Source organism: Typopeltis vanoorti, chromosome 13, assembly GCF_054136105.1.
Source record: "Typopeltis vanoorti isolate ZY-2024b chromosome 13, IOZ_Tvanoo_1.0, whole genome shotgun sequence".
Taxonomy (NCBI): domain Eukaryota; kingdom Metazoa; phylum Arthropoda; class Arachnida; order Uropygi; family Thelyphonidae; genus Typopeltis; species Typopeltis vanoorti.
In genome coordinates, this window is record NC_143561.1 from 85,955,909 (window position 1) to 85,975,505 (window position 19,597).

Consider the following 19,597-nt stretch of genomic DNA (forward strand, 5'->3'; position numbering starts at 1 on the left):
GTGGAAATAAACATTCCTGAAAAATATTAGTGGTCCTCAGAAAATAAAATATTCACATCATAGGAGTTATACACGATAAAAAATAAAATATAAGCCTATTTAAGTTTAATAAGATGAACATACCCATAGAATATACTTAGTCCTGGTCCTTACCTAAATGATATCAAATACCACTAAAAATCAGATATACATCAATTATGTATGCATTCGTGTATGTGTGGAGAGCCACAAAAACTAAACATTAAAAAAAAAAAAAAAAAAAGACCGTCACCAGCTATATAAAGTTTTGTGAAACACAGAGGTATATAGTGACAATACCAGAAGTAATCAATTAAAAAGTCATTTATTTAATGTTGCATGCTAATTCGTATATTATATATTATCATTATTCAATGCAGTAAATTTATTTTGCATGCTTTTGGCCTATAAATGTAATTTTATTATAATAACACTCTTTAATCGCATTCCCTTCCCATTTTTTTCCCGCTAATAAAGTGTATATCAGACAGATACTTAAAATAGATGTCAGTATGATTAAACATTTTAAACATTAAACTGAAAAAAAAGTTGATAACATTCTGCTCAGCGAATGTTTAACAGAAAAACTAATTCAGATCGCTCAAAGGATTACTGCTTACATTTATCTGAAACATAAACCTGCAGATTTTATAAAGAATGTCCCTGAAGACCTTAATCTTCAAACGTTAATATCCGTTATGATTATATTCCACCTAAATCAGTAAGTATTGTTTACACAGAACGGCAAGTTTATACATCATAGATGGCGCTCGTATTATTTGTTATTCTGAAGAGCGTTTCTAACAGTGATTTATAATACAGCATTCAGAAAGGTATGGGTATGTATACGATGTGTATATTGAATCTTTTTGTAAAGAAAATATGTAAACAAACTGTCGAAGTAATTCATTTGGGGATAATAAAAACGTTGTTAACATTTTGAACTTGATTGAATATGTTTGAAAAGATTTCGTAAACACCAGATGCATGCTCGAGCTATTTTTTTCAGCTTGAGAAGACGATATAGTTAAAAATGCATATTCTGTTAGTATTGAAAATCTCCCTTGAGACTGGCATATTGCATAACACGTATTTCCGCTCTACATTTGTAGATTAAAAACGGATAAAATTGTAAAGCACTTTAAATACACGATTAAAAATGAATGCAGTTCTTCATCATTCATAATTCGATTTAGGAGCCATAAATGTGAACACACGATAGTGGGAACATCACGAATCGCGCGGTTTTACCAACCTATCAAAGTGCAGATGTTTTCAAATAGATGGCATTAGTGAGCTGCATGCATTTTTGATCAGGAAAATATATTATTGCACAATTTCCCGATTCGATATCACGTTAATTGTCTATCTCTGGGACCGATGTGAGGGCCGTTATTACTGACAATATAACGTGATAAAAAAAAAAAAGTATAAGATGCGATAGGCAGGGGAGTAATAAATGTCTCTGAGCAATTAAAGTGAGTCAGTTAACATGCAGACAAGCAAGGTCCGAACAGACGGCACAGCTAAGAACAAGCTGCTCATTCCCCCCCCCCCCCTTGCTGCTGCTGCTGCACGTAAACGCACGTGCCTGTCTGCCAAGCACGCGATGCCTAAGGTTATTCACCTGGTGCCCGGGCAGCTATTGATTGTGAGGAACCATGTTTCGGCACCAAGGAATCGAAAGGTCTGCCGTTTGAAATTCGGTTAGAGAATCACCTAAATAAACAGTACAAGAATTGCATTGTGTCCAACGGTGAGATTCAAGCGTCATTTGCAAACTACTGCTGGCTGCGAACTCTTGATATCCTATAGATGTTATCATGCAATCCTGGAAAGAACTGCTGTCACGATGCATATGTAACGCTACAAAGATCCCACGTAATTATTAGGTGGAGGTCGGTGTGAAACAGACCTTGAGGTAAATTAGTTAAAATCACCACAGAGTCGGAATGACGCCTGCTCTACATCTTTTCGGATTTTATTATTTATATGTAACTTTTGAAATACCTTTACAATGATTCTTCTTCTTCGCGTCTTTTAAAAAAAAAGTTTCTTCTATTGCTCTTGAATTCTGATTTGGTTTTATTATATCTAAATCAACGATAATTAATCCTATGTGGCCCTATGGATCTTTTAAGACTAAAGTACCAAAGAAAAACAAACTACTGAGTAAAAAATTACAGTTTGCAACTTTCGTGGGTTGGATTAACACGAAAACTGTGTTATTGGTTGGAATTATGATCTAAGCATTTAACACTAAAAATATAAGCTTCTAAGACCTCTGTTTTCGGAATAAGACCGGTTGAGACAACTTAAACTGAAAAGCACCTTGTATTGTGGAAGGGATTCGAACCTAGGTATTTCTGACTGAAGGAGAAATACTATCTCATCCTCGTGATTGCGCTACGAAATCACTTAAAGTGGATACTGTATGGGTGAGTAGCGTAACGTTACGATACTGTATACAAAAGGGAGATGTGTGGCAAGTACGAGAGTGCGCGACTGAAATCACAGTTAACGATTTTTTTGAGTTTCGTGAAAGCACCGGATATAGAGATGCTCTCTAATATTAGAGTTGCGTTGATTGAGTATGGAGGAAGCTTAAACGTGTGTATGAATTAAAGTCGGAAATAGAGTTCGTTTTGATATTCACTGTTGGCTCAGCTTAACGATCATGACTAGATGTGCAATTTCCACTTTGTGCTGATATCAACAAAACTTTCACTGAAAGTCAATCTACAAGGAGCGAATTGAATTTTCTGTAGATATCTCAGAAAACTGGGATACCTACAGAACTTTCTTCTTTCTTTTTAGGGACTTACAAGAAGTCTCACACACCAGTATGAGATTTCTTGTAAGTTCTTCCCCAAATATGATTCAGCTTACAACATATACAGTAAGTTATAAATGGGTAAAACTGCGCAGAAGTAATTAAAGTGCAACTAATCAGTATTTTACTTATGAACAATTACACATAAGTTGTAATCCTTAAGGTATAGTCAAGTTAATCACTTAGGCAAGTGAACAACCTTTCATTGCAGAAAGAATAATTTTAGAGGATAAAAGAAATATTTTATTGATACTTAAAACACTTTTAGAATATTAAAGATAAAATCATACACGGATCACCAGCCAAATATATAGTTATTTGCATAAATTCTTAAACAGCAAATTCTTATAATTAAAAAAAAAACATAATAGTTTAAGTATTCTTACGCCTCGCATTTTTGCTTTGGCCGACATAAATATGTCATTCAGAAGCTTAATTGTGTTTTTCTTTGTTGCTTCGTCTTCTTAGATATACCCAGATATTGAGAAGAATCTTCAGATTTGTCTGAATCATCTCATTGAGATGTTGCAGACAAATTAAAACGTTTGCGAAATCTCCATAGTTGGCCGAATGATGTGATATACTTCTCAACGTTGAGAGAGGAAAGTGAAAAGGAATATCAAATACCTAGAATAAATTCAAATTCTTCACTTGTCTTGTTTTCGAAATGTTCGTAAGTATGAGACCACATTAAATTTATATTAAGCCCTTCTAGTGATAATGCTAATTCACCTGAATTCTAGGAGAGTAGAGAGACATTTTGACTAAAAAAAGAGGGTTCGAATATATCATTTACATTTCTAATTCCTAGCGATGGATGGGACTCCTTTTCTGAAAATATATCTTTGAAAGCAGTTATTTTCAAAGATGAGGGTTGTCAAGCCAAGAATGAAAATGTTATTTGAAAATCTTCTTGTTGATGCCAGACTGTTTTCATCACTTCTCAATATCTGGGTATATCTAAGAAGACGAATCGACAGAGAAAAACAGAACTAAGCTTCCGAATAACAAATTTATGTCGGTCAAAGCAAAAATGCGAGGCGTAAGAATACTTTCAATATTATTATTATTTATTTAAATGTATACGAATTTGCTGTTTAAGAATTTATGCAAATAACTATATATTTGGCTGGTGATCCGTGTATGATTTTATCTTTAATATTCTAAAAGTGTTTCAAATATCAATAAAATATTGCTTTTATCCTCTAAAATTATTCTTTCTGCAATGAAAGGTTGTTCACTTGCCTAAGAGATTAACTTGACTATACCTTAAGGATTACAACTTATGTGTAATTGTTCATAAGTAAAATACTGATTAGTTGCACTTTAATTACTTCTGCGCAGTTTTACCCATTTATAACTTACTGGGTATGTTTTGTAAGCTGAATCATATTTAGGGAAGAACTTACAAGAAGTCTCATACTGGTGTGTGAGACTTCTTGTAAGTCCCTAAAAAGAAAGAAGGAAGTTCTATAGGTAACCCAGTTTTTCGGAGCATACAAAATTATTCCTTGCAAGTAAGTTTCATATTAACTATACTATGCGCAAATTGCAGCGCACCAAGAGGGGAAAGTAAGTGCAGTCGAAGGAAGGAATGTCCTTCGGTTATAAAGATCTGGGACCCAATAAACATGTATAAAGACTTTTCAACTGAAAATAAATTACTCAGTTTGATGCACAAATAGCAGATTTTTTTTATTCGCGAGAACTTAAGCGAATTCACGAGCAACACAGACAAATCGAAACGCACATCTGCCAGATATAAGACACTTCGTCCCACATATATTTGTATTCATCTTTTAGTATAAAAGTAAACACTAGTAAACATTAAACACTTTTGCACAAGTTCAATTGATATGGTTCAGCATAAGGCCGCCAATCATCTATTACCTTTCATTGTATTTTCATATATGACTCATACTAAATAGGGCAATTGAAGTTATCACTAACACAAGGAAAGATTTCAGAAATGGAGATTTTCCTACAGCGTTAACAAAAACTGTAGGGATGATTCCAGGTGACATCTGCACTACTGAAACTATCTCTGTTAACAACGGATTTGCACTGAGACTCCTACTTTGTCAGTAATGTGCTTCAAAGAAAGCAAGAGATAGAGTCCAGTTTTTGTGCTTGAAGTTTTAAATATATTTACAATAGTTGTTCGAACAATAAATTTCAGAAACTATTTAGATCTATAGTGTTTAAATATCGTGGTAGTTTCAATGCATAAATCCGTCTCTGAAAAGTTAAAACGTACCTATAAAGAACGATGGTTCGACCTAATATCCGACAATTTTCAGGATACTTAAGAGAGAAATAAAAACAATTTTCTTTCGGTATTAACGTTTTTTTCTTTCTAGGAAAGTTAACAGGCAAAGGCAGCACGTTAAGACGGAACTGTATAGGCTCTTCCCGAAATTCCCGACGCCATCACCTTATCATAGCTCAATTGACAGAATGGCTTGCATAATCATTGTTGGGAACGAACTGAGAGAATTGGTTTTGTCACACCTCCCTCTTTATATATATAATGGTATACAATTCGGGGTCACAAGATTTACATCAGCACTTAAAAAAATATATTCTACAGTCTTTTATCTTCTTTTTTTTTCTTTTGATGTTAAATATGGTGATAATACTCCGTTTCCCTTTGTTTAAACAAATGAATTTATTCGCAATCCTTTCCCAGTCTTTATTTTTAGAAACATCCATATTGTTGTATCTTCACATCTCTATTAATGTTCTGTGCACGTGACGAACGCACCTTTGGAAGTGTCGCTGGGTTTGTTCTCTCATGAATGCAAATACAGAATGATGCAAAAAGTTTCTCCATTTAGAAATTCATCTCTAAACGTTAAGTTCACATACGTCATAATATTTCAAATCCTTTGTTATGTTATCAGACGAAAGCCGGTGTTACTTTAATTACCTAACACTATAAACAAAGTTGTTACCGTGTTCCCCCCCCCCCGTCCCGCAATACTACACTGCAAGTGTTGCCGGATGGTGATAAGGAAACCCAATACAATTTCCGAGAAAACTGCTATTTTCAGAATTGTGTTTCGTAAATTGTTTATAGCCAAGACCAAAATAGCCCGCAGACACGAGAGAAAGATTAAACCGAGTTGGGTATCCTCGATTTCCAAGAGGAAAAGTGCAAAATATAGGCTGATGACGTCTTCAATGTCACAGTGACGTCAGAAGGTGATCGCAGAGCTAATTAAACATGGAAGCCAACAGCAGCATTGTGTCTGGCGAAGATGTCGCTAGCACAAAGAATTCCCGGCGAATGCTATTAGGCTAAACGGGATAGAGTAAACACAGAGACTGCATCAATCTCCTGTGCTAGCAGAAATAGGGTACTGGCTGGAAAGACGAAGTGATGGGGAAGGGACGCCATCGGTAATAATCGATACGGAAGTCCTGGGTGGCTTCTGAGTGGAAATGTCACGCCACAGCCTCCAAATTGTGCTGTTCGTGCTACACACCCAGACCGTGTCAGAGGATTTCGGGAACTGAAACAATCAAACCGGTAGACTAAAGAAAAATCCCTTTGTCTTCATGGTGTGTGTGTGGGGGGGGGAGGGGAATTCAATCATAAAGATACTCTTGTCCTTAATTTCTGAGACAGCAGATGCGCTATTCTGGTATTTTCTCTCTTGTGGACAAAGCACAGTATTTTCTTGTGTTTTATAATTTAACATCACCTCGAAAAAATTTCAAGTTGCAATCATAATTTCGCTTCAGATTGTTATATCTCTAAATTGGTATTTGTTAACAACGCAATACAGTTGGTATCATAACTTCTTAGAATCAAGTGCCAACTTATATCGTGTTACATATACTACTGATATTTTATTTGATTAAATAAATTTAAATGCCTTAAAAATAATAACACTTTATCTGACATGCAAATGATATATCGTTTAAACCTTTAATGCATTAAAGTAACATTTTTAATAATTGGAAAGGGAACAGATTAAACTATATGCAAATATTTTCTAAAAATTTAATAAACAGCTCACTTTTAAACCTTATACTTCGATATGAAAGACAGTTCACTGATATTCATCCCCTAATATCTTAAGCGTCATTAAGAATATTACGGCAGGACTTCTTTTTAACTGGTTTAAAAATTACAGAAATGAATACTAAAAAACAGAGACAACATTTGGTTGGTTGATATATCATAGCATACATGTATAACAATAGAACAAAAATTCTCACACCGCAAACTACTATTCAAATATATTACATCATTTTTACATGCTTTCAAAACAGAATTTTTCTGTTTTCTATGCCATTCTTCCGAAGATATTCAACAATTTTCTCCATGACAACGGTGGGGAGAGGGAGTATATTTGTGTGTTCTAAAGAAAGTGGGAATATTTAATGAAATTCAAATAATGCAAACAACTGATCCAACTAAAAAAAAAAACGGTAATCATTCAAACTCGCTAATGCAATATTTTGGATAATTCTTAAAAAAGTCTGTATTCTCCGTATGGGCTTTTCTTAAAATTTAGCTGAATGGATGTTGCTTTCTTGTAGTGTTACGCTTCTAATACTGGACATTTAGGAATAGGAATTCTGGTATTTTTATTTCTGCTTTGTTGAAAATACGCTTCCAAGGCACATAAATATCTGTCAAAACATTTCAGTGTTGATTCTGTGAGAAACTATCGCAGACTACTCTTTTCCTTTACGATTGGGCAGTTGTCTTCATCTTTCTATTCTCTGGTCTAAAGTACCAGTCTTCAAAGCATTACCTTTTACTGATTAATCAGTGTTTCGATAATACACAATTATCGAACTTATTTACACTATTTGTCATAGAAACATTTTAAAATGTTTATTATTATTATTGACCAAGTACTAATAATAATCTACTGGCAGAATAGTTAACGGAGTGGATAGCATATCCGGTCTCCAACCAGCTGGCAATAGGTTCGAAACACACCTTGGGAATTAAATGTTTGCGAATGTCTAAGTGGTAAATGAATTTCGTCGTTCGCTGTGCGACCACTATCATGCTTATTGGAAGTCTGAAGTAGCTGGGGAAAAGTTTCATGCTTGGTAATTAGCGCCTAGGTAGCTCACTAGGTATCGACGATGTCCTTCGGTTGGAAGGACCTGGATTCGAATCCCGTATACGACTCGAGGGATCTTTATGAGGGCTTTTCAACCGAAGGTGAATTAGCTTATCTCATACGGATGTGGCAGGGTTTTTCTTCCTGCCAACTCGGATTTTTCAACCTACAAAACAAACAAACCGGCTAGAAAACGCACTCACTTGACATCCATGATATACTATACAGATAGGATTAATCGCCCTATCAGAGAGCTAATTAGGTTTCCAAGTATCCAAAGTTACAACGCCGTGACAATGGGAATGGGTAATCATTCATGATAATGTACTATACCTTTACAACCTCTCTTTGGAATTCACATAAAAATAAGTATAAAAATGCAACGAAAATCACTTTTTTTTGTGACAGTTCTATGATAAAGATTGTTTTGTTAAGATTTTGTTCCTCTCTCTAATATGTGTATGACAGACGGATGCGACATCAGAAGCTTACAGTAAAGCCTTGAACATAACTTGATTTAGAGTATTTTTTGAACCGAAGGGTTTGGTATTTAAATAATAAAATTTTTCATTGCGTAACATATCGGGTGTTTATTAGTCGGAAAACCAAAACAGAATTACGCAGAGCAGAAAGCAACAACCGATATATTTTAAATATACCAAACTTCCCAAACTTTCATTTTTATTAAATATAAATATAAAATTAGCCATAACTTGAACACACAAAGCTGCAAAATGCTTTATAATGCTGACGCAGAAATAGGAACCTTCATATGTCATAATTATACACTTCAAAACAAACGAAGTGTTGAAATAAGTAAATTATGTGCGCTTGAGTATTTAAGACGACTCAAAGTTTAAGGCTTCTCGACAGACAAGACAAATGACTAACACAGAGGAGTATACGAAACACTAGTAAAAAATAAAAATCCAGGAAATCCCTTCAGTAATGGTTGCAGCTTCTTACTAGCGGATCAAGTAGCTGTTTGAAGACGCCTACCACTGCAGAATGTACATCTTTTGTGACCTTTCGACATTTAGATTCCGTAGCGAATAATCTCCGTGTTACAACAAACACTAGCAACAGCCAATCATGCTCATCTCCAAGCACTTAGTAACCCTGCAGAGGACGTGCACTTCCTTTTCACCAAGACGCTGAATGATATTCGTGAAAGCGACAGGTTGACGCATCCTACAGAACACCTCGCAACAGAATGCAGAAATTACCATGCTTTTTGCTTAATGAAGAAAAGCAAACTTCATTATCGAGAAAGGCAGACGTTGCAAGAAAAGAAAAATATTTTACATAAATAGCAAATGCTAGAATAAGCAATACATGGGAATAGAAAAGAAAGAGACGCTTGTCGTTTCATTCATGTACTTCTCTCCTTCCACCTGCGTCTCTCTCTCTCTCTCTCTCTCTCTGTTTTTTCTTTCTTTATTTTAATTTCGAGTAGGCCACTATGGTTCATTTAGTAGCGGATAATGTATTGTAAAAAAATAATGGAATGAGGCTTAGTTAGAAAAAATCCGTCTTCCGAATAATTTTTAAATGATTTCCACTTCATTTTAGGAAGTACTGGAACAAATTCTGAATCATTTCTGGTTTAGATAGGTTAATATTACATCCTCCAGGGAAATTCCAATGGCTAACGTATACATCAGATAGGGGAGAGAGAATACAGCAGTCGCAATCAACTAACACACTTTTGTTTTAACTTACAAATATTCCGCAGTATTCTTTTGTTACAAGGTACACAATTAGTCCCCACATCAGTTCCTCCATAGAGCAATGAGAACGTTCCAGCATTTTTAGTGGGCTAGAAAGACCTAGCTTCGAAACCAGTCATACGAGGAAACTTTATTAAGGTATTTTAGTGATGATGAGTTAGGCAGTCTCATATGAAAGGTTTTGTCTTTCAGAAACTTTTGATTTTTTTCATAACGCACAACAGAAAATCCGGAAGAGGGCGATATGCAATTAACAGACATAATGTATATCCTTATACGCTTAGTCAATTCGGCCATAATTTCAACGAATACCGATAACTTCATTAAGCATTTCCCACTCATAATTGAATTTGATGCTTATGCATTCGGCTTTTAATGTATTTGAGTTTATTTTCTTGCGTTTTTATTTTATTAACGAACATTTCAGATTATTATCCTCTCCCTGTTTTTGATCCAATACCTGCGGCTCTGCTGTACTTTAAATGGGGAGAAAAGACGTCAGAAACCTAAAGAAATGAGAGAGGAGTTTCTGTGAATCTTCTCAGAAATTTAATATTGTCTGTAGCTTGTTGTTTTTGTTAGTACTGGCCTAATCGTTATTTATTATATTGTAATGTTCTTTAACCTGTTATCATTTCATGTTCTTTCTCTCCCTCTCTCTCTCTCTCCTTATTCCTTCCTATTTGATTTTTGTCTCACTTTCCAAGTTTTATATATCGATCTTGTTCTTTTCCTTCTCTCAATTTAGCCTGGTTTTCTTTTTCCATTATTTATATTTTATATATATATAGTATTTCTCTTCCTTCACATCCTCCTCCTTATCCTGTATGGCTAGTGGCACCCACAATCATGTTCACAGTGACAAGTGCGTTTTGGCGAAAAGGAATATCAATCATGTCTTCCTGAATTATTTTGGTATTTATCGATTAATATCTTGGTTTTCTGCACGAAAGATATTACGAAGTTGATCTCCGAAAATGCGAAAGTTAATTTTATAAGATAATCGTAAAAGAAAAGTGAAGTCACGAGAGGTTGTTCGTGTTTCATTTTTAACAGCTTAGTGCTATCCTTTTCGCGAATTTAATTTACTTTTTAATAAAAATTTGTCATCGAACATCTCTTTCAGAATTAAGGAGGAGGAAGAAAAACCGAACTAGTCATTACTGCAATTTGTTTAAAAATAGATGCGATCTGTTTTGGATAAACACATTGAATGCAATAAACTTTTCTTGACCAGATTTCAGTCTGAATGTTCAATATTATTATTATTTATGAGTACTGAGAGTGCCAAGCAAAGTCTAAGAAGTTGATATTTACTTACTGAGAATTAAAAATATCAGTTTTGATAATTCAGCTTCTGTGTGAAATCGGTTTGGTAAAAATTTACTTTCTACATCATCCAACGCAGACTGTTATACTAGAGTGTGCGAATTAAAAAAAAAAAAAAAACCAGTGCGATAACATCCATGTGCTTCGATTTGTTATGTTGTCTATTTTTTTTTCTTATGCCTGAGTTGTGTGTAAATCTAACAACCTATTTATTTTGCCATCCGCTGGTGGGCCTGTCAGTGACATTCCTATTTATCTTGTTTGCAGATGCGTGAATTCTTTAGTTTAGACCGCTAAAGCATAGTTCTAAGCTGTTATACTTTAACAGACGGCTTCTTGTGGCTTTCCAATTTATCTTGGCATCAACTCCTTATTTTTTTTTTATTTCTTTAAATCTTTATAGATGCTGAAAGATATTGCATGCTTTAAATTGTATAGAAGTGGATAATGTTCTTGACTCAAATAGAGTCTTCACCTCTTGCTTTCTCCACATACTTTTAAAGCAGTAATCTCTTCTTTTCTAAATTATTTTATCGTATTTTAAGTAATTTCACATATTTGCTAAGTGTAAAACTTGTGGCTTTTAAAACGATTTAAAAATCCTATCATATTAAAGGCTGAAGCCTAATTGTTAAAAAAACTACAAAAACGAACAAACCGAAACCGTGCATACGAGTATCATGTCACAATGAATGCCGAGCTGAGAATTCGTTACTATGGAATATGCAAAGGAACTTAAGGAGGAAGAGATGAGATAAGATGACAAGGTATTGTCTGAGTTAAAACAAAATTTAACTTCTTTTCTACAGCCCAGGAAAGAAAGTCAACTGTATATACTGCTGTGGGGCAGAGAACTTGATTTATATGATTATATGTTTATATGATTTTTAATAAACATGTTTCTCTTAACTGTTTACTTACAACGAAGCAGTAAAATATGTAATACTAGTGGTCGACACATGAGGATTTTTGTCTGGGATAATTTTTAATTTCATAAGTAGCTTATGACTTCATCAACAAATTGAGTTAAGTTTTACCTACACCGATATTGTTTGCATTATATAATGTTTTATATAAAAATGCAAAGGAAACGTAGAAGTAAATCTTAGCGGGAACATAATACGAATAAAATAATATGAATATATTGTATTATGCATAAGAATACCATATGTCTAAAATGAAATGAAAATTTAAAACAAATTTATTAGTAACATTGGAATAATTCCATTTCCACTAGGCTTTGCTATTCAACAATAGCACCTAAAATACAGGAGATTATTCGTTGCTTATTATGAAAATACATTCAAAATTAAAAATTTGATTAAAACTTTTTTATAATCCTGCTAATTACATGAACATTAATTCCAGTTTTTGTGAAAAACAACTACAGTACTTCAACGTACATAAACGCTATTTCAAAATTACAGTAACATTCAGCATGCTAGACGTCTCCAATAAAGAGGCATATATTACAATAGTTGTCGATCCTACAATAACAAAGGATTAATATCCACCATTCTTAAAGTAAATTATTATACTGGCGTTTTTAAAGGCTAAAATTACTAGGCTTTCTAACAATTTTCCACATTATCTAGTTTCCTTTTGTAGCGAAGTGATTGTTGTATCGGGAAAAAATTGTGGATATCTGAAAGACATTAAAAGCTTTTGAAAAGAAAATATATTTTATATGCTTTTTACAGTATAATCACACGATCACTTATCAAAATACTTTATATATTTATTATATATTTAAATATTAAATATATTTAATATTTTTTATATATTCATCTAATTAAGCAATTGATATCTCCGTAATTAGTTAAAAAACTTAACAAAAAATAAAAATGACAAGGTATAAAAATTCTACACTTGTCGAATCTCCTTCCGGTAAGATTAACTTCCAACATATAGAACGGTCATTATTTAAACTTTAAAGCAAACACGTACGACGCTTGTTACCGATATTCTTTTACGATGGCTGTGACCTTTGACCTTATGCGCAGAAGGCATGGAAGCTTTTCGAGCAGAAAGAGGAGTCAAGTGTTTATCTGCACAGCAACAAGCCTGGAATTCAGCTATAATGCAGCACTCTCCGAAACGTGGCTTTCTTTTACGGAAAAGGAAATGCTCAAGGGGGATTTTATTAACGACTTCACTATTTGAACGAATCCATCAATTTGCAGGTGATGCTGATATGGTTGTCGAGAACAGTCATAAATAGTTGGAAGCGACTGTGTCGAAGCGAAGAAAATAAAGAAAAGTGATTCAATTTATGAAATACTTCTATGTAATAGTTTTGAATCCTTTAAATTTCCCATAATAGTTATGACAGATGTCATTAATCTGGGATAAAAGCAAAATATTCTTCTAATATGTACACTATTTAATCCTTCATTAATATATTGCTTTATTAATGTTTTGTTCGCCCTGTTGAAGGAGATAAGAAGTGTTAGATTGGATTAGATATTCATCTTTTAAAAATGTTGTTTATTGGTTGAACACAGACGTCTTGACAATGGCAAACCTAAGAAGGTCTCCTTAATGAGCTTAAATAATTTAAAATCATTAAGGATTTTTATTGATGAAAACTTTTCTTCCAAATTAAATATATTTTGATCACAATCGTTAAGCGCCCTGAATTTAAATAATTTAAGTCTGATGAATATATTTCAAAGGACATTTTATTGCTTATTATCTAAAGAAAATCTTTTACACACATAAATACGAGTATTTAATTAAACCTACAGCGCTACTTTACAAGGTGAAAGTTTTTGTAGTTCCATTACCACTTAGTTTCTTTTATAGCTAATAACTGAGCTGTTTTATAGTATTTAATGTTAACATAACAGCTATATGGGTAGCAGATTCTTATAGCCACTGACAGTATCGGGTATCACCAATACATGAAACTTTAGGATATTCTAAACAGTTAATTGAATATTAAAACTGTTGTTTGAATAAAGGCTACTGTCATATGCTCATGATGCTATGCAAGACTTAATAAAACGAAACATTAAAACAAATTCTACAGAAAAGGAGATTCTTATGCTACTACCCGGATAGTTCCTAAATTAAAGTAGTCACGTTCATTGTTGTACATAAAAAATGTGTTAGTGAACAGTTGACATTTTTCTCAAGTGACAGTTTCCCAACTGAAGGGTGACTCATTCATTGAAATCAAATGTCTGGAGCAGAACGGTTTTATTCACACTCTTTCACATATCTGCTAGAATTCAATCATTTGAGAATGAACGTTATAACCGATGTTTCGATTGCAAGCAGATAGATATACCATGAAGCTACTTTCCCCGCATTACCTGCCTTTTTTTTTTTTTTGAAGAAAAATTATTATTACGCGTGTTCTGAGGATTTTTCTTATGAGAGGAGCGAAAGACCGTCGAAGTAAGCTGAAGCCTGAAATCCAGTCCAACTGTGAATGACTTATTCATTGCGTCTCACATATGGAGAGTGGCACGGAAAATTACGTGCATTCTGGAAACTCCTCAAGATCCACAGCCCATGGACTAGTAAAATAATTCATGTAACAGTCCATCGACCAGTAACGAAAAATGGAAAGCAGAATATTACCATCATAAGGCAACCATGCTTTTCATAAAAAAAAATATACCACTTTCTCAGTGATCCTGTATAACAAGTGTATCCAACACAACAGGAGATATAAAAACATACAGAATTTTGATCAGGAGTGTAAAAATATCTATAAATAAAGATGTGCAAAAGAGCCTGCTATGACCTAATGTTGTGCATCGCAGACTTCGAGGTACCAATTTCAGGAAATTCTATTCATAAACACTACACTAGACTAAACTTAAAATAAAAAACTGTTTACAACACGGTGTCTTTTTGCAGTCAATCTTTTGTTAGCAAACAGACATGTACAACAATAATTGCCATTATCTTTATTTTCCTTCCGAGAAGAACAGGAAAAAAAACCGCCTGCTGATTCTGTGTCTATGCTTTGGATATATCCGGGTGTATTTACAGCAGCCACGTGCCCATAGCAACCCGCCCGTTTTGCTTTTCCGTGAAATTCTGACATTTTTGACGGTGCTCTGACGTCAATAAAACGCCACGACGGTTTCAACGAAAGTGAGAGAAGGAACAGTTTCTCCGCGGTGACTGCTTAAGGCAAAAGCGATGCTTAATGAGTCCCAGATACGAGCGTCTGGATGGAGTTGTGACAAATGACGGAAGAAAACTTCCACCTAAGAGACATGCTCAGAAAAGCGCTGCAGTGTCGAATGACGTCCTTTCAGAACACATTCAAAGAGACAACGGGAAAATCGATGCTGATTTAAAACAATGCATTTAAAATGAACTGTTAACGAATAAGTAAGACAGAAGGAGAAAGATTAGGTGTTGTGTATACGTTATGAACGTTATAAAAAATAAGCTTTTTTTTTTAAACTTGTGGAACGGAATTTTGATATAAAATGCACCGCATCAAAGTTCGATTTAAGAGAATGTTATCTGTAAAAACATTTCAATGGGCACCACTAAAGTATGAAAAACAAATAAACATTTAATAATATCGAGCTGAAACACTTATCCAAAGAAAGAGTTGCACTCGGGAAACAAGCGTTGGAGTAGGAGTTATGATTTTCTCGTGTTTTCTAAGAGTTATGTAAGACCGTGTGGAAACCAATTTTGATAAACAATACCTATTTAAATATATAGAAATTCGTACATACAATAGAAAACGATGCAGAGTAAATGAAAACAGAGTAAATTAGCGAGCAAAGATTCACTTACTGACATAATTATTCTTTTCTAAACAGTTGAGAATTTTTGGCATTTTAATAATAGTTTAATAATAGATATGTATTAAAAATTTGATCGATAGAAATACCCATCAATTGCCAACTTCGATAGGCGAGTAGAGTCTACTCTTTTCTACTGAAAGAGTATGGATTTAAAACCTACTGTCGAACAGATGTTTGTAAAAGTCTTTCAGGAAGTGGAAATTTATTCGGATCATCCTTTAAAAATTGGTAAGGGCTAACCTTTATCGTTCATTGTAATGGAACCGCTGACGCTTTCGTTGTGATCGTCATAAGAATGAGGTTTAATTTATTCCTTCAAATCGGATTTTTTTTCCACTAGCAAGCAACCTGTCGATTTAAGAACACACCGAACTAATAAATACTTCAGCGAATCATATATTTTATTTTTTAAGCGACTCGCATCCACAAAAGACTTTTGCCTTTCGTGGATGTAAGCAAGCAGAATGGTGGTATCGCACCGGAGGATGAAAATCATCTACCTTCAAAAGAAATTCACAAATACCCAAATCATAGCAGATTCAAATCTAGATCCAGTGAGTAAGAAAACGTTATCTATTCGGCTAATCAGACCGGCAGGTATCATCTTTCAGAATGGAACTCGCATTCGGCACTTCATTAAAATAGTATATTTTTTTTCATTTGCTACTAGAGCAGAGCTTATAGCTTATCTAATCCTTGCTTCAACATTATTTTAATAGGAAAGAAGCGAGTTTTAATCCTATCTAGGATGTAATGAAACTGAGTAAGGATTTTTTAATTAAAAAAAGCGAAGTTAGAGAACTCATATAGACATCAGATTAAATAAATCCCAGAATCTAGTTTATCCTGCAAAACTTACTCAGGCAAACATAATATACTAATCTCATGGTCTTAGTTGCAATTCTAAACCAGTTCTTCCCAGAAAACGTTTTCCATCATTTATGTAGAAAATTTCATGAAAATGAATGCTTAAATTAATTACCCACCTTCCAAAATTGCTAGAGAGAAAAGGGAAGTAAGCCAGTATTAACTCTACCAGTCTATTATTAGCATGCATTATTTCATCCAGTTTAATCACATGAATTAATGTACTACATTACGTTTGAACAAGTCACTGTAGACGGTTTCTTTATTTTTGATTTTGAAAGAGCAAAAATAAGTTATTCATGTTTATCATCACGATCAATGAAGAATCTTACTTTCATTCCACAAGATTACAATGCATGTTAAATTTTACTGCCGCTTTTCCCGACTGAAAATCAATTCTGTCAAATCGCAAGACCCAGGATTCTTATACCAAAATAGATTTCGATATGTAATCAAAACACAGTTTCTTATATCTCAAATTCAGACCTGTTTCGAAATGACAATTATTACGATTCCTCAGCAACTGCAAATAGAATAACAACAAATGGAATCAACTACTTAACACCCGGAAGCTGAATTCGCTTTTGAGTGGGTCGCGTATCTCAGACAGTTGTGGATGACCTACTTAGTTTTCTCCTGGGGTTGCATACTTTTCTTGATAGAATATGAGAAAAGAAAATGAACAGATACAGAAAAACTCCCATTTTTTTAAAAAAAAAATTAATATATTTTAACTCTCTTTTAGTGATTAAATATTTTACAGCTTGAAGAACATTAAAATAATCAGGTAATGTAGTTAACCTTTTAAGATTGCTCGTATAGCATAAATATATTTTGTATTTTCACAAAACTTCATTTAAAACGTAATACTATATCGCATTTAGTGGTTTTGGATACTTTATAATCGCTGAACTACAGTACTGATAAAGTGTGTCTCAGTACAGATTGGCCGCTTCGATATTCAAATAATATGGTGCGCACAAATGAAGCATTCTACATGATTAGCAAATAAAAAAGAGAGAGGAATTGGCTTACCTTTTTTTTCGGTCTTCCATTTTCAGGCCTGATGGGAGGCCCATTCGCCCTTTGCACATTAGCTGGAAGTGAAGGTGAAGGACAAACCAGCATACATTCTCCTAGGTCAGCCACCCCGTGCATGTGCAACCAACGCATGTCAGTAATGCTTTCCCGCAAGACAATCGTGGAGTCATGCAGAGGAGAGACTTTTAGAGGGGTATATATCATCGAAAATTGTGTAAATGAAACATTGTTCTATTCTCACTTACGACAAGAAGAGATGATCAGATTAAAATCACATCAGGGGAGGTATACTGCCAATATGGACGCAACCAGGAGTCTGAGTTTTGACCATGCACACAGGCAGCAACACAGACAAACACAACATTCATAATAGCCTTAAAACGTCACAGAAATCATCATTAGTCACTACCACTGGCTTTTAAATCAGGGCTCGTGCACAGAAAATATTTGCATTTCAACATGGGCAGCATCCGATTTTCTGCAGCAACCCTCTCACATTCAGACATGTTGGAAACGTTCCTAGCCCAGCCGAGACGTCTCGTGTTGAACGTCAAACTGTTCGTGCAACATCCTGTAAGTAGCTCCGTTGCTGCTGCTGCCTGCCTGCCTGGGGACGCTCGCCAGCCCCAGCTATCCGGCAGCCCGATCGATCGAATGACGTCATTGTCGTGCGCATCTCACGCACAACACACTGATTGGCACGTGGCGCTTTGATTCCCCAGATCGTTTTAATACCCGTAAACCCGGGGTACAAGTAGCACACGCCAATGGTGCGTGCTCCTTCGCAGCAGGGCATCAGCTGCGCTCTCAAAGTTGGAAGAACAGTGGACGGTAGCCGATATGCATCGAGTGTAGAGAGAGAGGGAGAGAAGGGGGGAGTAATTATGTTAAGTCCTTCCGTCTATCCATCCATATTTTCTGACTCAGTTCTTTGGACTGCAATGATAAACTGTTTTTATTATGCTTTTTTGGTGATTTTTCAGTATCTCTTTATTGATGTCTGCGTGATTTGGTAACTGCTGCATGCATAATTGCAAAGGTACAAAAACTGTTTTTATCCCAAATAAATTCAATCTCACCGTATCCAGATGAATCTAATTTTTGTTCAAAAAAGGATTCTGATTTCGCAATATCAAATTTAGGTTATTATGCATCCAAAAGAATACAAAATAATATCTGCGATTACAAACGCGTATTTTGTTTTATTGTCGCTGCTCAGCTTTTTTCTCCGATTTGTCTTTTTGTTGTTTTTTAATGAATGGTGAGAATTACGAAGTTCTCAGGTCAGTAAAATGTACAATATTTCTTTCTGAAAGATTTTAAGAATTATTAATTAGTCGATTGTTGTAAAATGTTTAACCGTAAACCTTTCTAAAGGTTAAATAAAGTTTAAAATTGCATTCTGTTGGAGAATTCACAGGGCTTTACTTACAATCCAGACCATATCACTAGTAAGGAAATATCGTAAGCAAAGCAGTTAATTTCGCAATATAATTCTTATATAATACCAAAATTTATTATCACATTCATTATACTGTATAATATATAGTTTTATATATAGCTGCATATATATAAAATATCTGTATATATAAAAATAGTTGGCTAAGAGATAATCCAATAGCACTGCTTGAGAGACCAAACACGGAACTTTGCAGACCACCTCGGGTCTTTCATAAGCAGGGTGGAGTCTCACACAGGGCGATCAAATTCATCTACCATCTAAAGACGCTCCCAAATATCTATGCCAAGGTGAGTTCGAATCCCACCTTGGCGCTTAAGACTGGCTAAAATTACTCCAAGTTTTAATTCAGATCCTAAATTAGATTTAATTAAATTTCATCCAGCCAGATACGAATTAATACCATTATTTCGAATTTTTGCGGTCCAGTTATAGCGAAAAACTTA

General features: G+C 34.4%; 1 protein-coding gene across 3 annotated transcripts in view; it reads right to left on the reverse strand.

Annotated features, from left to right (window-relative positions):
- LOC150100332 (uncharacterized) overlaps positions 1-19,597 on the reverse strand; it is a 134,077-nt gene that overhangs the window by 91,445 nt on the left and 23,035 nt on the right. Inside the window, exon 1 of one of the 3 annotated variants that reach the window (XM_090402336.1) lies at positions 17,687-17,722. The exons of 1 other annotated variant lie outside the window; for it this stretch is intronic. In XM_090402336.1, the coding sequence (XP_090258462.1) occupies positions 17,687-17,706 (20 nt within the window). In that variant the 5' untranslated portion in view covers positions 17,707-17,722. Of the gene's footprint in view, positions 1-638; positions 715-17,686; positions 17,723-19,597 lie in introns of those variants that run through there. One more of the 3 variants, XM_090402338.1, reaches the window with a different exon arrangement.